At 42.8% G+C, this 19,727-nt stretch overlaps 1 protein-coding gene across 6 annotated transcripts in view; it reads left to right on the forward strand.

Moving 5' to 3' along the window:
* myofl (myoferlin like) overlaps positions 1 to 19,670 on the forward strand; it is a 23,313-nt gene extending 3,643 nt beyond the window's left edge. The window contains exons 4-55 of one of the 6 annotated variants that reach the window (XM_019859840.1): positions 606 to 714; positions 1,459 to 1,531; positions 1,687 to 1,853; positions 2,040 to 2,168; positions 2,482 to 2,544; positions 2,634 to 2,684; positions 2,839 to 2,869; positions 2,946 to 3,061; positions 3,783 to 3,909; positions 4,002 to 4,105; positions 4,180 to 4,248; positions 4,318 to 4,361; positions 4,434 to 4,516; positions 5,081 to 5,089; positions 5,509 to 5,544; positions 5,648 to 5,772; positions 5,867 to 5,980; positions 6,628 to 6,805; positions 7,576 to 7,700; positions 7,790 to 7,899; positions 7,979 to 8,171; positions 8,474 to 8,629; positions 8,707 to 8,838; positions 9,100 to 9,263; positions 10,172 to 10,286; positions 11,485 to 11,587; positions 11,663 to 11,799; positions 11,873 to 12,037; positions 12,380 to 12,467; positions 12,643 to 12,720; positions 12,968 to 13,149; positions 13,220 to 13,378; positions 13,482 to 13,586; positions 13,676 to 13,837; positions 14,344 to 14,509; positions 14,588 to 14,658; positions 14,732 to 14,746; positions 15,033 to 15,131; positions 15,455 to 15,583; positions 15,704 to 15,859; positions 15,921 to 16,012; positions 16,100 to 16,270; positions 16,493 to 16,641; positions 16,729 to 16,868; positions 17,159 to 17,247; positions 17,324 to 17,419; positions 17,655 to 17,796; positions 17,879 to 17,978; positions 18,044 to 18,237; positions 18,989 to 19,098; positions 19,180 to 19,327; positions 19,484 to 19,670. In XM_019859840.1, coding sequence (XP_019715399.1) covers positions 606 to 714; positions 1,459 to 1,531; positions 1,687 to 1,853; positions 2,040 to 2,168; positions 2,482 to 2,544; positions 2,634 to 2,684; positions 2,839 to 2,869; positions 2,946 to 3,061; positions 3,783 to 3,909; positions 4,002 to 4,105; positions 4,180 to 4,248; positions 4,318 to 4,361; positions 4,434 to 4,516; positions 5,081 to 5,089; positions 5,509 to 5,544; positions 5,648 to 5,772; positions 5,867 to 5,980; positions 6,628 to 6,805; positions 7,576 to 7,700; positions 7,790 to 7,899; positions 7,979 to 8,171; positions 8,474 to 8,629; positions 8,707 to 8,838; positions 9,100 to 9,263; positions 10,172 to 10,286; positions 11,485 to 11,587; positions 11,663 to 11,799; positions 11,873 to 12,037; positions 12,380 to 12,467; positions 12,643 to 12,720; positions 12,968 to 13,149; positions 13,220 to 13,378; positions 13,482 to 13,586; positions 13,676 to 13,837; positions 14,344 to 14,509; positions 14,588 to 14,658; positions 14,732 to 14,746; positions 15,033 to 15,131; positions 15,455 to 15,583; positions 15,704 to 15,859; positions 15,921 to 16,012; positions 16,100 to 16,270; positions 16,493 to 16,641; positions 16,729 to 16,868; positions 17,159 to 17,247; positions 17,324 to 17,419; positions 17,655 to 17,796; positions 17,879 to 17,978; positions 18,044 to 18,237; positions 18,989 to 19,098; positions 19,180 to 19,327; positions 19,484 to 19,525 — 5,911 coding nt within the window. In that variant the 3' untranslated portion in view covers positions 19,526 to 19,670. Of the gene's footprint in view, positions 1 to 605; positions 715 to 1,458; positions 1,532 to 1,683; positions 1,854 to 2,039; positions 2,169 to 2,481; positions 2,545 to 2,633; positions 2,685 to 2,838; positions 2,870 to 2,945; positions 3,062 to 3,782; positions 3,910 to 4,001; positions 4,106 to 4,179; positions 4,249 to 4,317; positions 4,362 to 4,433; positions 4,517 to 5,080; positions 5,090 to 5,508; positions 5,545 to 5,647; positions 5,773 to 5,866; positions 5,981 to 6,627; positions 6,806 to 7,575; positions 7,701 to 7,789; positions 7,900 to 7,978; positions 8,172 to 8,473; positions 8,630 to 8,706; positions 8,839 to 9,099; positions 9,264 to 10,171; positions 10,287 to 11,484; positions 11,588 to 11,662; positions 11,800 to 11,872; positions 12,038 to 12,379; positions 12,468 to 12,642; positions 12,721 to 12,967; positions 13,150 to 13,219; positions 13,379 to 13,481; positions 13,587 to 13,675; positions 13,838 to 14,343; positions 14,510 to 14,587; positions 14,659 to 14,731; positions 14,747 to 15,032; positions 15,132 to 15,454; positions 15,584 to 15,703; positions 15,860 to 15,920; positions 16,013 to 16,099; positions 16,271 to 16,492; positions 16,642 to 16,728; positions 16,869 to 17,158; positions 17,248 to 17,323; positions 17,420 to 17,654; positions 17,797 to 17,878; positions 17,979 to 18,043; positions 18,238 to 18,988; positions 19,099 to 19,179; positions 19,328 to 19,483 lie in introns of all 6 variants that reach the window. The other 5 variants (XM_019859838.1, XM_019859839.1, XM_019859841.1 and 2 more) reach the window with 5 other exon arrangements.
* Positions 19,671 to 19,727: the final 57 nt, after the last annotated feature.

Genomic DNA, 19,727 nt, shown 5'->3' on the forward strand with positions numbered 1-19,727 from the left:
GTGCGGGTGGGCGTGTGTGTGTGTGCGTGCGTGCGTGCGTGCGTGCGTGTCTTCAAGCCTATTGTCGGTTGAATTGGTAAAACAAAAAGTCAATACAAACCCCCCAACCCCATTTCGCAGTTTTTTTTTTTTGTTTTTTTTTAATTTTGTAGAACGCATAGTGGAAGATTTGAGGGGTTTAAAGTAAACAAAACATTTCACCCCCCACTGAATTTCTGCAGCTGTTAGTTATGAGTTTATTTTTGCTATTCGTGGGCTGGCCCATTGCTTATTCCTCGCAGATAGCAGGGTCAGTTGTAGTGCTCGGCAAGAGAGAAACCCCGGACTTGTCGCCAGCCCGTAGCGATGCAAAATGGGAATTTTCTGCAACATAAATGAATCACATTTTGCAATCCATTGTGGTTAATAACCACACGGCGCCATCACAAAGGTGAAGATGGGGAATGAGGAAGTGGAAGTGGTCCATTCCCTCCACACGGTTATGAACAATTAGTCACACAGTGGCCAGTTTTCCTCCCACACTATACCTTTGCCAACAGCCTTTATATCTTAAAACAAATGATTAACTGTAAAGATTCATGGTGAATTTCTCATTTGCTTTTCAGGTTCATAGGCTCTGCGAAAATCTCACTGAGGGACTTGGCCGGTGGCCACTTGACATCACTCCCGTCCAAGAATGTGCCCCTGAGCAATGACAAGCAGCAGCCAATTGGGGTAAAAAGAACCCCACAGTCTTTTTTTTTTTTCTTTTTCTTTTTGCTCACAGGATGGACATTTTTGGCGAATGTTAGCATTTAATCAGCGCGAAGGAGACCGTCACTTGGCAACATGATTCAGTTAGCAAGAGATTTGTGTACGAATATCTTTAGAAATATCTGAAAGTTTTTCAAATCAATTGATATTTCACGATGACAGGGTGGACGTGTTGGGCTTGACAAACATCCAGCTCACATGTGTAATATTAAGAAAATGACAAAGCGCAACTTGAAATATTTATTCTGTGACAATCGACTCTGTGATCCTCTACTGAAGAAAGACAAAACGCTGGTTGTAATGTAACTCAAAACAAAGGGTTTCTCAAAGACGCAGTTATTCCTTTACGACAGGGTGGACATTTTTTGGGCTAATGCTAGCATATAATGAGCGCATAGTAAAACTTCATTTATCAACATGAATCAGTTAACAAGATGTCTGTGCGCAAGTAGACACGTTGGGCTTGACAACATCCAGCTCATAATAATAAGAAAAGTTGAAACATTTATTCCACTCTTCAGCTTCAACTGAAGAAAGACAAAATGCTAGTGGTAATGTCTGCTGAAAGCATAAGAGGCTTTCTTAAAGGGGCAGTTACCCCATTATGACAGGGTTGACACGAAGACGCCAAAGGCAAGTTATGATTTTGACCATACTGCATAGGATTGTAAATATAATAATTGCGTCTTTTTTTTTTTCTTTCAGGCTACCATTAATTTACTCATCGGGTACGAACCACCTGGGGAAGCTGCTGATGGTGACGTGTCACATGTGGATGGTAGGACGCCAGCGCACTTTTATTATTTTGGATCATCATTAGATTGTGCAGCGAATTTGGGCAGGATATGAATTGTTTTGAATGCAACTGTAAATGTGTGGCTGTAAAGAGAGTAAATGACTGAAATGTGTTCATTCCACTGTGGACCCCAGCAGCCTACGAGGAGGCTGACGAGGGGGATGCAGACTTGGATGCAGGGGATCATGTGGGAAGCCCAGCAGGTCCGGGTACGCCAGTCGAGCCCGGTAAAGCGAGTCACAAGCCGCTCCGCATCGGCCGCAAGAAGCACAGAGCCCTGGCTAACAAGCCGCAGGATTTCCAGGTATTGTATTGGAGCGTCAATTAAGACGGGAATTTGTAATCACTTGAATGACAGAAGGCGTAAACAATAAAGGCCTGTGATATCACATCAGTCCTGTACATTTTCTTGGAAACTGTCACTTAACGAAGAATAAAAAAGAGAAAAGAAGAAAAAAATCTGTCTGAATGCTTCTTTTCACATGTCCAGATTCGTATTCGTGTCCTGGAGGGCCGACAACTGTCTGGCAACAACATCAAGCCCGTGGTGAAGGTGAACGTTTGCGGCCAGACTCATAGGACGCGAATAAGAAGTGGCAATAACCCTTTCTTTGATGAGGTACCGAGTTCATCGACAGCCATTCCTTTATAACTTGTGTGAATGCTGAAGAATATTCAGACGTTATTCAGCACCGATATTCTTTTGTTTTTGTTCTTTGAATATTTCTCTGCTATTTAAAATCATTACAAATTTGAAATATTGACCTCATTCAGGACATTGTGAGAACTATTGTCCACATTGCATGAGTAGTCAGTCAACCCAGAGGCCCAACAATTCGTAAACAAGCCATTAAAAAGTCCATTTTCCAGGATGTATCCACTTTGAGTCCTAAAATGTTTTTTTTTTGTTTGCCTATTTGCTTCCCCTTCAGACATTTTTCTACAACGTGAACATGCTCCCTTCAGAGCTGTTGGATGAAAGTGTCAGTCTAAGGGTGTGTACTTTTTTGGTTTTGAAAATTTGACCATGTTTGACAAATGATAGCCTAATTTCAATTGAACTAAACGCTGTGCTTTTTCAAAGGTTTATGATTCCTTCTCCCTCCGAGCTGACAGTCTCATCGGCGAGTTCAAGGTATTGCAGTTTGAAACTTTGGCTGGCCTTATTGTCGTCTTTTTATTGATTTATTAATTTTATTGTGTTAAGTATATTACATTTTGGGGATTGTCACTTTTTTTCACATTGACCAATTATTTGTCCAGTGGCATTAAATCTCTTTCTTCTCCAGCTAGATGTTGGCTACGTCTACGATGAACCAGGTGAGACCTTCCCCATAAAATGTTTTTTTTTTTCTTCCTGTGTGTGAACAGTTTGTAATGCGTATACTGTTCTCAGGTCATGCCATACTGAGGAAATGGCTGCTGTTGAGTGACCCCGACGACTCCAGCTCCGGGGCCAAAGGTTACCTGAAAGTCAGCATTATTGTGGTGGTGACTGGGGAAGAGCCGCCGGTGCGTGTACATCCTCCGAACACAGTGACGGGAGTACAGTATATAATGGGCTTTTATGTTGCTTTTGGATCGGTCACCAGATTGGGAACACTTGCAAGCGTGGCAGATATAGGATATAGTTTGGTGACCTTAATTACCATATTTTCCACACTAAAAGGCGCACTGGATATGAGGCGCACCTTCAATGAATGACCTATTTTGTAATTTTTTTCATACATAGGGCGCACCGCATTATAAGATGCAATCTACAGTGCATCCACTAGATGGAGCTACGCTCAAGGACATACCAACAGAATGATGAGATGTCAGTAAAACGTATTTAATAAAGCAGCGACACAGTTCACTTAACCAACATCAAATTATAACAGTGACTCGTAAACGTTGAACTCTCTTGCCGCTGCTCTATTTCCGTGTTCAACTGCGTAACCGATCGCCTTAAGTTTGAACTCTGTGTTGTCAGCATGTCTCAAGCAAGGAGCCATTTTGGGGTCGACATATTACCGTAATGACCATACACAAGGCTCATCGGATTTTAATGTGCACTGTGAAAATGGAAGGCTTTTAGGTGCGCCTTTTAGTGCGGAAAATACGGTAGTGTATTTGGAAGGGTCAGAATGTTCTTTGTGTCAACTCGTGCATTAGATCTCATTAAACGTATATTAAGAGATTATTGTAGCGGTACATTCTTAATAACTGCACTGAAATTTGTCCTGCCGTGCAGACTGACAAGAGAGAGCTGAGCAAGGATCAGGACGACATCGAAAGTAATCTTCTGGTGCCGGCAGGAGTTACGATGCGATGGGCCACGCTCAGCCTCAAAGTGTTCCGTGCAGAGGACATGCCACAAAGTACCGAAACAACTATGTTCAATACTGTGCAGCGTGCTGTTGGTAAATCCCTATCTATACTGTACAACTTTTTTTTTTTTCTCACTTCATAGTGGATGACGCATTTGTTCAGACGGTCAAGCAGGTCTTTGGCGGGGATGGAGACAGAAAGAACTTGGTGGATCCGTATTTGGAGGTCAGCTTTGCTGGAAAAAAGGTAATCAAGTCAAAGTCAAATGTTTTGTTCCCTCGTTTGGGTAAGAAAATAGTTTTCATTTTTGTCATTTTTAGCTGTGTACCAGAATCGTTGAGAAAAATGCGAATCCCGAATGGAATCAGACCATCCACCTCCAAGTTAAGGTAAAAAAATGTTGCGCCATGTCGCAGTTGATATTATAAGTCTTGAATCACCTCCATTGTCCTCTGCAGTTCCCGTCGATGTGTGAACGCATCAAGTTGACCATGTTTGACTGGTAAGAAGTGAGCAATTTTCCCACCCTGTAACACGGCAGCTGTTGTTTGACGTGACAACGTGCTCTTGGCAGGGATCGAGTCAGCAAGGACGACGCGATCGGAACAACATACTTGAACCTCAGCAAGATCTCTTCCGCTGGCGGAGAGCTTGAAGGTAAGGCTAAGTGTTGTCATCAACAGCGAGCATAAAAAAAGATGCAAATGAGTTTTTCTCTGGTTATAGCAAAAGTAAAAACAAACAAAAAATAGAATAAAAACTATATAAATAAGATAATGTAAAATAAAAGAAGTCACAAACAGACAAAAAGCATAATCATACATATTTGAAAAGGAGTGAGACTATAGTGCAACGTATTGTACTGATTATTATAATAATTAGAATAGTTACGCATTCTTATTGAACGTGCACTTAGAACAATTTCATCGATAGACGAGGCAGAGAATTGAGAGCGGGTGAAATGTTTTCTTCTTTCTTGGGGCGCTGTAAAAGAAAATAATTAAGAAGCACTGCAATAAATTCATACATACCTATATTTATAGATCAATGTTATTTTATGTGGAAAACACTATGATACATCACTACCAATGTGATGCAATTTTATATACTACAGAAGCAAAGACTATAAAATATAATCTACTACTACTCGTAATAATAATACAACATTTAACAGCATTTACATTTTATAATTGTGATATGTCTTGTTTCATTTTTAAACAGACACACAAGGTGAAGTTTGCAACAGCTTGTCTGAACATACGTAAGAAGTTGTGGGCACCAGTTTGAAAAAGATTTTGGCTTTCTTTTAAAAACCTCTTCGTCATTGTGTGTGTATGCATGTCACGGTGACCCAAAAGTTGCTTGACCGATTTCTGAAAATTTTTCATTTTACTCAGTCCAAACAACCAGGCCAAGACCAAATATGTTTTGTTCTGTTTTTGTTAAACAAGAGTTCGATGTCTGACTTCTCCACCAAATTTCATGGAAACCGGTCAAGTAGTTTTAGTTAAAACACACTTGTTAAAACACACCCGTCTGACGTCTTGGTGGTGGCAATAACATTATGAAACAGGAATAACAGTAGAAAAAAAACAAAATCAATGAACATTTATAAGGGTTGTTAAAATTCTTGTTTCATTTTCAAACAGACGAACAAGTTGAACATTGCAACAGCCTGTCTGATTGTACGTAAGAAAGGACCCGTTTTAAGACCTTGGCTTCCTGGCTCAAAGATGTCTCAGTCATCGTGTATGCGTGTGCGCGTGTTTGTGCGTGTGCTCATTGTAGCGAGCCCTGCAACAAGCGAGTCTGGTTTCCTGCCAATTTTTGGGCCTTGTTATGTCAACTTGTATGGCAGCCCAAGGGAGTTTACTGGACTCCCTGACCCGTATGAGGAACTTAACCTTGGCAAGGTAAAAAAAAAAAAAAAAAAAAATCCATCTCCGCGTGGAATATTTTGATGATCTCTCATTTGAAAGTCTCCATCGAACTTGATTGCACTTGCAGGGTGAAGGTGTCGCCTACAGGGGGAGGGTCCTTGTCGAGCTGTCCACTCTTCTTGATGGAAAGGTGGATAAGAACATCGACGATATATCCAGTGATGACATCCTGGTGGCACAGGTAGGATGATTCAATAAGATAACTCTAGTAATGGAAATGTCCTCTGGAGAATTGAATTTTGCATATGCTCTCACTTTCCCCATTCCCTTCCCTATGTGCAAGTCTTCAAGATCTGTCGTTTTGTTTTTCCATGTCGCAATGTGATTTTTTTTTTCCAGATTACACTTGTGACATACTTAATTACAACAAATTCAATATCCTTTCACTTTAATTTCTTGAATACTTGTATAACAACAGGTGGCCTAATTGACATGATACTGCATCAATCCGCGTTTCTTCGCCCATGACTTGGTAGCTAGGCTGGGTCAAGATCGGAAACATTCTTCCCCTGCATATTTGCTATTTGTGAATCCTGCGGTTTACATTTTTTTTAATCCTCTCCTCCGTTTACTAAAAAAACTCAAAAGTTATTTGCTGTTGTGCTCATGCCAAAGCCCTGTCTAAAATAAAAATATTGCTTTGACACCATCCAGGTGCGAAGGAACTAAGTTGAAGTAATAGGAGGAGCTTCATTCAATCAGGCCATGTCCTTGTCTAATAGATTACATTATTACACTGAAAAAATAACAACTGCTTAGTTCCAAAGCGACAGTACATACGGCCATTGTAACCTCTAACCACGCCACATCCTTTGCTCTTGCGTGCAGAAATACCAGCGGAGGAGGAAGTTCTCGCTCTGTGCTGTGTTCCACAGTGCCTGCATGCTCCAAGAACCGGGAGAGCCCATCCAGTTCGAGGTCAGCATGGGAAACTACGGCAACAAGCTGGACTCCACCTGCAAGCCTTTGGCGTCCACCACCCAGTACAGCTTTGCTGTATTTGACGGTACGAACGTCAGCGTTATTGCAGACGTGTATTTGGTACCTGGCCCTTCAATAGAGACAACCTCCACTATGAACGAAAACATTTTTTTTTCGATAGCTGAAATAGAAATAAAACAACTGAGATCACACGTTTACACACCCTCTTATAACGGGGCATGTGGCATGTGTGTTTAATCAAATTATGTTACAAACTCTTGTTACAAAGGAGTTAGCGGACATCTGCCTTGATTTAAAGTCTCTGATTAACCCAAGGTAAATATCAGATGTTCTAGTCGCCTTTTCCTGATATTTTTGTCGTCACAGCACAGCTACAACACAAAACCTTTAGGCCACTGCCCACTGTGCAGACGTGTGCCACCACCTTATCTCTTATTTTTTTTAATTGAAAATGTTATAGGTCACAAAAAAATATGGAAGCATGTTTTGAATTTTTTTATATTAAAGATAGAGGTGTGTCGAGATTTTATATGCACAACTACACAATTGGAAGCACTGCAGCCGAGAGAAATTTTATGATATTAAGAGAATTGAGTGCTAGGAATGAATTTATGCAATTTCACATTTGAATTTGCAGCAAATGGAAAGCAGTGCTTCTGAAAGTGTGGCCCGCAGAAAAAGCCTTCCTGGCTTTTTAAACGGCCACTCGTAACCATGCTGAGACTTCTGTTCTAATATGCGATATATGTCTTTATCTCACTTTTATAAATTCTCCGGAGAATCTCTCGTCATTGCTTCAATTACAGTACCAGTATGTATTTTGTCTGTCCACAGGCAACCACTATTACTACCTGCCCTGGGCGGAAACGAAGCCCGTGGTAACGCTCACTTCCTCCTGGGAAGACATCAGCCACCGTTTGGACGCCGTCAACATTCTTCTCTCTATTGCAGAACGACTCGTAAGATTAAGGCACAATGGCACGTTGGAACAACACGTCGGTGCAAACGTCGCTCGCTCATCAACGCTGCTTTTGTCATTTCAACGTAGGAACACAACTTGTCCTCTTTGAAAATGGCCATCCAGTTCAAGGCGTCTGAGGACCGAGTGGTTGAAATTTGGCTTCAACTCATCAGTCTCTTGCTTGAGGACTTGAACAGGTAATGGTTGACGTGTTTCAGATTATCTGGTATGCATAATTTGCAATTTTTGAAAGCAGGAACACATTTTTGGGCACAGTCTCCAGCTTCCAGAGGTGGAAGGCCAACCCCATGTGACCGTGCTGGATCTCCAAATAAAAAACATGCGTGACGCAGCACTGAAGAGCCTCCAACAGATGGCAAATTGCCTGAGAGAGGAGGCAACGGATAGCAAGGCAACTGTCAGTGACATTGAAGACTGGCTGGACAGAATCAAACAGCTGGCAGATGAGGTCAGATAAGAGGTCCTTAACTGTCTTATGTTTTGCTGAGCACCTGTTTTTATTCTCTCTCTACAGCTATTTGTAGCTTGAAATTTCCTGTCAAACTGATGCATAAAACGAAAAGACATTAAATATCGGATAAATAAACACCTGTTCACATGTGTTCACATGAGCCATACAAATTCATCCATCAAAGAGCCACTTGCTTAATATTCCACATTTGGCCAGATGGTGTCTGACTAAAACTCAATGTCAATGAGCATATTTCTCTTCTCTCATTTCCAAAAATGTTTGTGACAATCTTACACCAGCCTCAGAATAGCATGCCCGATGTGATCATCTGGATGTTGAGGGGCGAGAAGCGCGTTGCTTTCGCCCGCATCCCGGCTCACCGCATTCTCTACTCCAACTTCAGCGAGCAGGCCTGTGGAAAACACTGCGGACGCACGCAGACTATTTTCATGCAGGTACCTTGAAAAGTCACCATCGCGCTGCCACGTGTTTCGTAGCTTCATTTTTTTCTCCCCTTTTGGATGGTTTTCAGTACCCCATGGATAAAAATAAAGGCGTCAAGATTCCTGTTCAGCTGCGCGTCAACATGTGGCTTGGTCTCTCCGCATGGGAGAAGAAGTTCAACATCTTCTCTGAGGGAAACTTCAGTGTATATGCAGAAATGGTAACTTTGGCTTCTGCTCAGTAATGAAAATTTTCTACACTTTTTGCTTTATCGCCAAGCTTTTTTTTAAAAAATTTATAAATATACATCAATCCATGTATTTCTATGCCACTTAGAATGACTTATTTAACGTCAATCATGTTTTGATTTTAGGTTGTTAATTATTGCCCATTTATTGGCCTTGGTAGAAACAGCTTGGACCACCCGTGCCCGATCACTAACTTTTATTTTCCAGTTTATACATCCATCCTCTCTCCATAGTATGAAAACCAGGCCCAGTTGTTTGGGAAGTGGGGACCCAATGGTCTGGTGGGTCGCCACAAGTCTTCGGACGTGACTGGAAAAGTGAAACTCAAAAAAGAGCGCTTCCTGCCACCACGCGGCTGGGAGTGGGAGGACGACTGGTTCGTCGACCCTGAGCGCTGGTACATCTCGATTTTTTTAAAAATCATGATACAATGTTCCAATGATATGTGGCAGTTTATGGTTTTCCCCCCTCTGACATTTTTTTTTTAAGGCTGTCACCAAATAAGTGTGCTTGCTTCATCAAGCTATTTATCACTCCCAGTTGACGTTTACTGAGAAACTAACAGATTAAAAAAAAAAAGAATGAAACAGTGTGTATTTAAATACCAAAATGTTCAACTAAATTTATGCCCACTAGCTTAACGGCAACATATAGTGCAAAACGCCACAGATAGCCTTACAGAAATTAACATAAAGGGACCTGCTGCTGTCCACAGCTCACAGCCAGACACTCACACGCAGTCTCGATGACGCACCGCTGAACCAGGCACTGCCTCTAAAAGGCACATGTACAACAATACGAATAGTATTCGCTACCAATTTTGTCTATGTTCAGATACAAGCACAAAACAGAAAAATAATCATACTAATACACTTATCAAATCGAACTTTATTTTTTTTTTAAAGACAGAATCTGTGATGCAGCTCTTGGATGGGACCTCATTAGGTTGTGCAGTTGGTTATCATGTCTCGACTGAACCGTGGACCTTTTAGGTCACAGGCCACATTCCTAACCACTTGGCCATCCCGGGTTTTTGTTATGTCACACGACACAATATCCACACCTTTCAACTCTTTCCTCTGTTAATTGTCAGATATCATAATTCATTGCACGTTCCAGCCACCGTAACCAACAGCAAATACAATCGCAGGAAATGGAAAAAAATAGACATTTCAATTTCCAGCAACGTTTTAGGATGAGGAGCTCTCGTTCCCACCCTTAGTGCGTACACTCTCGCACCGGGGCTCGTGTAAATAGTTTATCATAGCATCCCGTCAACGTGTGTGCCTCTGCTGCTTTTTACAGCCTGTTGACAGAAGCCGACGCGGGCCACACAGAGTTCACGGACGAGGTTTTTCAGAACGAAACACGTTTCCCCGGTGGGGAGTGGAAACCTGCTGCGGAGCCCTACACCGATGTGGTATACAGTACCCTCCACTGCGCACACACACGCGCGCGCACACACACACATACACAACCTGTATCAACACTATGCGAATAATGCAGGTGAAGATTACGGGACAAAAGCCTTGTCTCATTCCCAAAATTCCCATTTTTATCAGTTTACTCTGCGCTATTATGTCGTCGCTCATGCAGCCAAACCCACTGAGACTTTTTCACACGACTGTCGCTGGCCTCAGATGTTTGCGAACGTTCAAAAACCATTCAGTTCTCTGTTTTGTTTTACTTCCCCCTTCTCTCATAAGCCTTGATGCTGGAGGCTGCTGTTTTTAAAGGTCATATTAACTCATGATGTGTCACACAGCTGAGAATGAGGGATTCGGGCACAATGTGACCCACAAGGAAAGATGCAGAGTAAATGTGCCTCCTAATAACTATAAATCCGTGCATGTATTCTGTAAATTCAGCGGACTCACTTTCTTTGACAGAAAACATACTTTAACCCTTTCAGGGACAGCGGAGCTTGAGTTGGTCAGGTTGGTTACCGTATTTTCCGCACTTAGCATTTTCTTAAAAGCTCACAGTGCGCCTTAAAATCCGATGCGCCTTGTGTATGTATGGTCATTACGGGAATATTTCGACTCCAAAATGGCTCCTTGCTTGAGACGTGCTGACAACGCAGAGTTCAAACTTAAGGTGATCGTTTACGGAGTTGTACACGTAAATAGAGCAGCAGCAAGGGAGTTCACCGTCAATGTCATAATTTGCTGTTGGTTAAGTGAACTGTGTCGCTGCTTTAAGTTTTACTGACATCTGATTGTTCTGTTGGTATTTCCTTGAGCGTAGCTCTATCTAGTGGAGGCATTGTAGATTGCGTCTTATAAAGCGGTGCACCCAATCTGTGAACAAAATTACAAAATAGGCCATTCATCGAAGGTGTGCCTCATAATCCAGTGCGCCTTTTCGTGTGGAAAATATGGTACTTCAATGTGAGCATCAGGGAGTGAATTGTGGCCAACAGCATCTCCTCACGAGTGCTCACATTTTCTATTTCTGTGTTTGTCTCCTACATTCTTTGGTCAAAATACACAAAAGATAAAGAACGAGCCAACTTAATATCCACTGCACATTCAGGTTTAAATCAAGTGAGTCTACAGTTTATTATTATTGAGCGATTATGAGACAATTGAGTGAATCTGTGTCTGTTTGCTCTATAGAATGGTGAAAAGGCTCAGAGCCCCTCAGAGTTTGAGTGTCCCATTGGATGGACTTGGGAGGACGACTGGAGTTTTGACAGCAACAGAGCTGTAGATGAAAAAGGTATTATATAACGTGGGGGGGGGTGATCCACAGTTAAAAATGTGTTAACGTGTTTTTTTTTTTTTTTAACTCAAGGCTGGGAGTACGGCGTGACCATTCCACCTGATGACAAACCCAAAACCTGGGTGGCAGCGGAAAAAATGTACCACATCCATCGTAGGAAGAGGCTCGTCAGACCCAGACGGAAGACATCTGATAAAATTGTCGCCGATGTAAGCAGCAGTTGACTACCGAATTAGAAAAATGGCACTCAAATGGTCATTCTTGACTTTTTCACTTCTTCAGAGGCGAGAGACCGGGGAAGGCTGGGAATATTCCTCCCTCATCGGCTGGAAATTTCACCGCAAGGAGCGCTCGTCCGACACGTTCCGACGCCGGCGCTGGCGAAGGAAGATGGTCCCGTCGGACCGCATTGGGGCTTCTGCCATCTTTCGGCTGGAAGGCGCACTGGTGAGTCGAGTCATTGGACACTTCGTAAGATTAGATATTAATATTAAACATTTGAATTAGTTGATCACGAATGATTTTGACACAGATTTTGTGGATCTTTTTAGAAAACATTACAAGTGGATCTCAAGTGATTAATAAATGTTGTATACTAGAACAATATTTTTTTTCCATGTGGCCGTAGCCATGACAACATGAGTCATAATCATTCTGTTGGTGATTCACTTGCATGTGGCTCTTCCTGTTAAGTTTAAGTATTTTTTTCCAGTTTGACTTAATATATGCAGTATTGACATACAAAAGGTCCTTGACACACATCTCTGCCCTAAATTTTTTTGTTGACAGGGAGTTGACGTGGACGAGAAGGCCAGTAAAACGGATGCCGCCAAACTATTTGGTGCCAACACTCCCACCATTTCCTGCCACTTTAGCCGTGAGTTGTCAGAGTCAGATAAAGCGCATGACTGATTAAAAGCCCTTTTTTGCTTTTTATGTCCGGCTTCCTGACTAGCCCCGTTGTAAGATAACACAAGCATTATCCACAGTCACATTGTTTAGTTATGTTCTATTATTCTCTACGGTGAATCATTTGAAAATGCTCCCTTCAGGCTCTTGTGTTTACCAGCTGCGAGTGTACGTGTACCAGGCGAGGAATCTTTGTGCCATGGACAAGGACAGCTTCTCAGGTGAAAAGTGCAACACAAGAATAATTTGTTGTACGACTCAAAAGGGATGTGCAAGAACATCAAATAAAATCAGTAATAAATAAACCACCCTAATCTGAATGTTTAACTTTTTTGTAATTATGTTCTTCCTCAATACTCTCTTTGGTTGACCGTTGATTGCTCTTGGGGCCCCCCTAGTGGTCACGCGGACTTAAGCAGATCCTCAGTTGCCTCATGAAGCTTTGCCTATTGACTCTGCCTTGTCCAGATCCATACGCCCACGTGTCATTCCTTCACCTGAGCAAGACCACAGAAGTCATCGGTGCCACGTTGAACCCCACGTGGGATCAGAGTCTCATCTTTGATGACGTTGAAATCTACGGGGACCCACAAACCATTGCCCACAACCCACCAGATGTCGTGCTGGAGCTTTACGACAGCGACAAAGTGGTGAGTTTTGAAGAAAACGAATAAACCATGACCCATGATTAGACTTGTTTAAGCGTTTTCTCTCATCCAGGGAAAAGATGAGCCCTTGGGTCGCTGTACGTTCGCCCCAGTAGTCAAACTCAACCTCGCTGTCGATTCTGGCAATAAACTGCAGTGGTACCCAGTTACCAAAAAAGGCCGCAGTGCTGGAGAAGCACTGCTGGCGGCTGAGCTTCTACTGAAGGACAAGGTAAACAATGGACAATGACAAATAACATTGACTTGCCAAGCATTGCGCGCTAAACGGAATGAGAAATAAAACATGTAAGATTTAATGTTTTGCTCGTACCTTGCAGGCAAACGAGGGAGATCTTCCTTTGGCTCCTCCTCGGCGAGGGGAGAAGCTCTACATGGTTCCTCAAGGAATCAGGCCTGTTGTGCAACTAACTGCCATCGAGGTAACGCTTTTCATTCCGACTGTTACACTGCTGAACGACAAAGAATGTGGTTTTTTTTTTTTGGGTTTGTTTCGTTTTGTTCTTGCCAGGTGTTGACCTGGGGGTTGAGGAACATGAAAAGCTACCAGCTGGCCACGGTCGCTTCTCCCAACTTGATCGTGGAATGCGGTGGGGAGATCGTTCAAACGGCCATCATCAAGAATTTCAAGAAGAATCCCAACTTCCCTGGATCTGTGCTGCTACTCAAAGTGGTACGCGCCCCTGGAAGTGTACTAAAATTGCATCGCTAGCTTAATGCTAACACATCCGTGTTGTTTTTTTAATGTTGTGATATTCCATTGTTTCATATTCTACTTACCACTCAAATCAAAAACAATTTTGAAATTATTTTTACACTTGTATGTGTTACTTATTTGATCGTCATGGTATAAACTAAATTATGTATTTTTAAAAAATGTAATCCATTGAACTTCTGGTTCAATTTACCAAAGTCGCTCCGGTGGAAGTACATTACAGTAGTAAATCGTCGGAGGTACCTTATGGACACAGAAAGTAGCACACATAACATAATTTTTTTCCGCCGACACATTTTCACATTATGCACAGCGTGAGAGTTATAAAGGGAAAAAAAAATTGACTCTCGAAGTGGGGCAGCGTTTGAACATTCCGCTGGACACGCTTTCTGAGACGCCACAGACGCCATTAAGAAGCACATTTTTCACAATATTTTCCCTTCATATCACGTGTTGTTTTCCAGCTTCTCCCCAAAGAAGAGATGTACACTCCTCCCATTGTCCTGAAGGTCATCGACCACAGACCCTTCGGGAGGAAGCCGGTGGTGGGCCAGTGCACCATCGACTGCTTGGAGGACTTCCGCTGTGACCCCTACCGAGTTAACAGTCAAATCTGCATGTCTGCCAGAGGTAGGCAGACTCGCATGCATACAAACGTCACTATGTACCACGTTAGTCGCTATTTTTCACATCCTATTCACATTTCAGTGGCAATGATAGCAGCTGCTCAGGGCGATGTCGTCATAGACATCGAGGAGAGGCCGACTATCGAAGCTGAGGTGAATCGCAAGGCACTCACACACTCGTGCAGATGATGATTTATTAACCTTTTCGTTGAATCTTAAATTACAGGTTCAAACTGACAAGGTGAGTCTGTTTCTGTCTTTTTTTTAAAAGATACAGTGGTACCTTGACTTTCGACTGCTCTTAATTAGGAGAGTTTAGAGTATTGGTGATTTATAATTGCTTATTTTGGGAACCTGGAACGAATTAATGACATTTCAAGTCATTTCAGTTGGTAAAATTGATTTGGTATAAACCTAAAATGATCTTGGTCACGGAAGGAGTTACGCTTATCAGCCAAAGTATCACTGTTTTTTTTTTTCCGCGTGTCCTGGCTCCACAAATATCATAATTCTTCTCAACTGTGCAGGAAGCGGAAGCAATTGACTGGTGGAGTAAATTCTACGCCTCGATTGGGCAACAGGAGAAGTGTGGCCCCTACCTGAAGAAGGGATACGACACATTACAGGTGAGGACGTGATCGTCTTCAGACTTTATGGAAACAAAGACATTATTAAATCTCTAGTACTCTATGTAGTGAGTATTCTACAGCCAGTGAGCTTGTCGTTTTGACTTTGGACTTCCAGTATGTCCAAAACAAAGATGAACAGGAAGGATTTTGTTGTAATCAAATGATAATGAAATGAGATTAAGATTTCCTTTCATTTACTTGCAAATAGGTGAATTTGCCTTTTCATGATTTTCATTTCAAAATCTGTGTTGTGGCTGGATCGGACAAATGCTTTCACTGTCCAAATACTTCTGGACCTAAATGCATTATTGCGTCAACAGGTGTACGACTGTGAACTGGAGCAAGTGGAACAGTTTCAGGGACTCACCGATTTCTGCAGTACTTTCAAACTCTCGCGAGGCAAGACAGATGGAGAGGAAGACGATCCCTCCGTTGTGGGAGAATTCAAGGTAAGGAAGCCTGCGTTGTACGTACAAACAAATTAATTGCAAGCTTAGTCAAGCAATGAATTTCGCCTTTTTTAAGGCTGTAAATCCTTCATCCGTGTTTTCATCTTTGACGACGCACAGGGCTCGTTCAAGATCTACCCGCTGCCTGATGACCCTGGGATGCAAGCTCCCCCCCGACAATTCCGAGAGCTTCCCGAAAGCGAGCCTCAGGAGTGTCTGGTCAGAATCTACGTGGTGCGCTGTATTGACCTGCAGCCCAAGGACACCAACGGGATGGTATGTTGAAGATGGAAGACATTATAATACTGAAGACACAGCTAACGTTGTTTTCTTTCAGTGTGATCCATATGTCAAGATTTCACTGGGGAGGAAGACCGTGGATGACCGGGATAACTACCAACCAAATACTCTCAATCCAGAAATTGGAAGGTGAGTGTGCATATATTTTGCTCTCACAACTATTTTTGGCGCTAGGAGGGGCCGCCGTACCGTATGAACTTTTCTTACTTTGTTGAGGATGTTCGAGCTGTCCTGCTACTTGCCGCAAGACAAGGATCTGAAGATCGCAGTGTACGACTACGACTTGCTGAGCCGGGATGAAAAAGTCGGCGAGACCATCATCGATTTGGAGAACCGTCTGCTGTCCCGCTTCAGGTCCTGCTGTGGCCTGCCACAGACTTACTGCATGTGAGTACCGTATCTTATGTGGAAAGTGGCGACAAATATCTACATGCATGTCGCATATGGTGTCCCCTGCTTTATTGCAGTATTTTTTACTGTATACTTACGAACTGTAATGCCTTTGCACGTGGGAAAGGAGAGCCATGTACTTATTCAGTCATTTATTGAATGCAGTAACAAAAAGAGAAAAAAAAATCATAATTGTTCTGTTTTATTATTTCCTTCCAGCTCTGGGGTGAATCAGTGGAGAGACCAGCTGAAACCTTCTCAGATCCTCCAAAACGTGGCCAAGATTAGGGGCGTTCCTCCACCACGCTTTGAGGGAGACGGAAGCGCTCTGTCTTTCTCAGGAAAAGAATACAGACTGCAGGATTTTGGTATGTTTACAGTTAGATTTATCATGAGCAAACTAGCTTGTCCATGAATGCATGTTCACTGTGGTATTCTGTGTCCCCCTTTTGCAGAGGAAACCACGACCACACACCCCAACCTTGGCCCGGCTAGAGAGAGACTGCCACTGCATGTCCTCAGAGAGCAGGGCTTGGTACCCGAGCACGTGGAGACCAGGACCCTGTGCAGTTCCCACCAACCCAACTTGTCCCAGGTCGAGAAGCTTTGCTGAATGTTCACACTTAGTCGTGCGACGTTGACTACCGAATACAGTACAATCACCAGAGTCAAACACACATTAAAGCCGTTATGCAAATCTCATGAAACTTCAGCTTGAACATCTTAAGCAAGTTTGGACTGAGCACAAGAATGAATTATTTTTATTTTATTTCCTATGGAAAATGTTAGGAAATTACTTAAGTCAACAGTGTATCCCCCAATAGTGGTCTGCTGTGCTTTGGAGTTTTCACAGGAAATGGAAATGTCTTTTCCCCACAAATACAGGGACGGATTCAAATGTGGGTGGACGTCTTTCCCAAGAGCCTCGGTCTGCCGGGGCCTCCATGTGACATCACTCCACGGAAAGCCAAGAAGTATGAAACTTTGGAGGTTTAGTGTTGAATGGATTAATTGAATATTGTTGAATGTTGTTTTTGATCTTTCAAACAGGTACTTCTTGCGTGCCATTGTTTGGAACACAACTGATGTCACTCTGGACGAAACAAGCATCACCGGGGAAAGCATGAGTGATATCTATGTGAAAGGGTATTTTATTTTTTTATTTATACACACACGTGCGTGCGCGCACGCACGCACACACACACACACACACACACACACACACACACACACACACACACACACACACACACACACACACAGGTCACAGGTTCGATTCTGTGTGATTCCTGTGTGGTGTTTGCATGTTCTCCTCGTGCTTTTTCTCTTGGATGCTTGCATGCTGGTGTGTGTTTTGCTCATTTCTTCTACGATATCGTAGATGGATGGCAGGAATGGAGGAGGACAAACAGAAGACCGACGTTCATTACAGATCGCTGGACGGCGATGGCAATTTCAACTGGAGGTTTGTCTTTGCCTTCGACTACCTGCCCGCAGAGCAGCTGTGCGTCATCTCGAGAAAAGTGAGTGAGAGCGTACCGTGGGAATGGACGTGGACATTGCGTGGAGGCCAAAAACCCAATTACGCTTCTTGTACTTTGCTAGGAACATTTCTGGAATCTGGACAAAACCGAGTTTAGGATTCCTCCCAAGTTGATCATACAGATATGGGACAATGACAAATTCTCCTTGGATGACTACTTGGGTAAGACCCATGAAATGTATGCTGTGAAAGTATATACCGACAATTACTGTAATGTTTGTCCACAGGCTCAATCGAGCTGGACTTGCTCAATCTGATCGCCCCTGCAAAGACCCCCGAAAAGTGCAGCTTGAAAATGTTGCCCGGAATGATCGGCTCCAGCACATCCAAGAAGTTCGTCTTCAACTCACTCTTCTCCCAAAAGTCGGTTCGAGGCTGGTGGCCGTGCGCCATTGAGCAGAACGGGAAGAAAGTCCTTGCCGTATGTTTGATCCCACATTTCTAATTGCCTACTTTTGTTGATGTCTTATTTAAAGGAGCTATAATATGCATCCATCCATCCATCCATTTACTAATCTAATCCGTTTATCCTCAGCCTATCCCACCTGTCTTCAGGCAGTAGGCAGGGTACACCCTGAACTGGTTGCTAGCCAAAAAGTGCAGACATACACGAACAACCATTTGCGCTCACAGTCACACATCGGGACAATTTAGATTGTTCCATTAACCTCCTGTGCATGTTTTTGGAATGTGGGAGGAAACCGGAGTACCCAGAGAAAAACCACACAGGCACGGGGATAGCATGCAAACTCCATAGAGGAAAGTCGGAGCCGTAATCGAACCCTGCACCTCCGCATTGTGAGGCGGACGTGCTAACCATACACACACACACGCACACACGCACACGCACACACGCACACACACACACTGACTATTACATCGAAGTTATACTGCTTATGAGGACAAAGAATGTACCAATTCCTTGGCACTAAGCTGCCAAAAGATGGCGCCAAAGGACTGCTTTTATATGAGACAAAGGCTTTAGCGTCATCTTGTGGCATTTTAGGATGTTACAAAAAGAGCACAAAAATAGTGGATAGGCCAGTTTTTCCCTGAAGAACAGAAAATGGGTTCCCCCAAAGAAGTACAGTGAATAGAACAACACAGAATTGGTATTACAAGCAATTAAAACATACATTTTCCATAATTTGTCAAATTGGTGTGCTTTATAGGGGAAAGTCGAAATGACGTTGGAAATTGTGGAGGAGAAGGAGATGGAGGAGAGACCAGCAGGGAAAGGCAGAGAAGAGCCCAACATGAATCCCCGACTGGAGCCACCGAAGTGAGTATCCTTTGGAATATGAGTTATCTTCACATTTTCTTGACCATGGGTAATAATCGTCTTCCAATTTCTCTCCGTCAGCCGTCCTGACACCTCGTTCTTCTGGTTTACAAACCCTTTCAAGACCATGAAGTTCATCATATGGCGAAGATTCAGATTGCTTTTCATCATTGGGATCCTACTGCTGCTAGTCTTACTGTTCCTCGGGATCCTTTTCTATTCTTTTCCTGTAAGTTTGCTCATTTGACGTATTTATCCCAAATGTTTATGGCACGTGTTCATAATTTGACACTGACAACTATGCGAATACTCTTTGCGTGCGTCAAAATTACATGGAAATTGTTCATTATGCAAGGGTTAACAATTTTCACATTTATCTCCACAGAACTATATTTCCATGAAGATTGTGAAGCCCTTCTCCAAGTGACAGCAAAAAAAGACCCTGTCAACCATTTTGATGCAGAATCTACAAATTGATGGTCCTTCATGACTTGATTAAAACGTCACCAGAGCAGTTTGCATCATTTGCACAACCATTGACAGTCCCCCCCCCTCTCCCGCCATTTCAAAATGTTAATTTTAATATGTTAATCTTGTAAATTGTTTCCCAGTCTTATGTTCTGTCTGTG

This window comes from Hippocampus comes, unplaced genomic scaffold, assembly GCF_001891065.2.
Source record: "Hippocampus comes isolate QL1 unplaced genomic scaffold, H_comes_QL1_v1.1 scaffold64, whole genome shotgun sequence".
Lineage (NCBI taxonomy): Eukaryota > Metazoa > Chordata > Actinopteri > Syngnathiformes > Syngnathidae > Hippocampus > Hippocampus comes.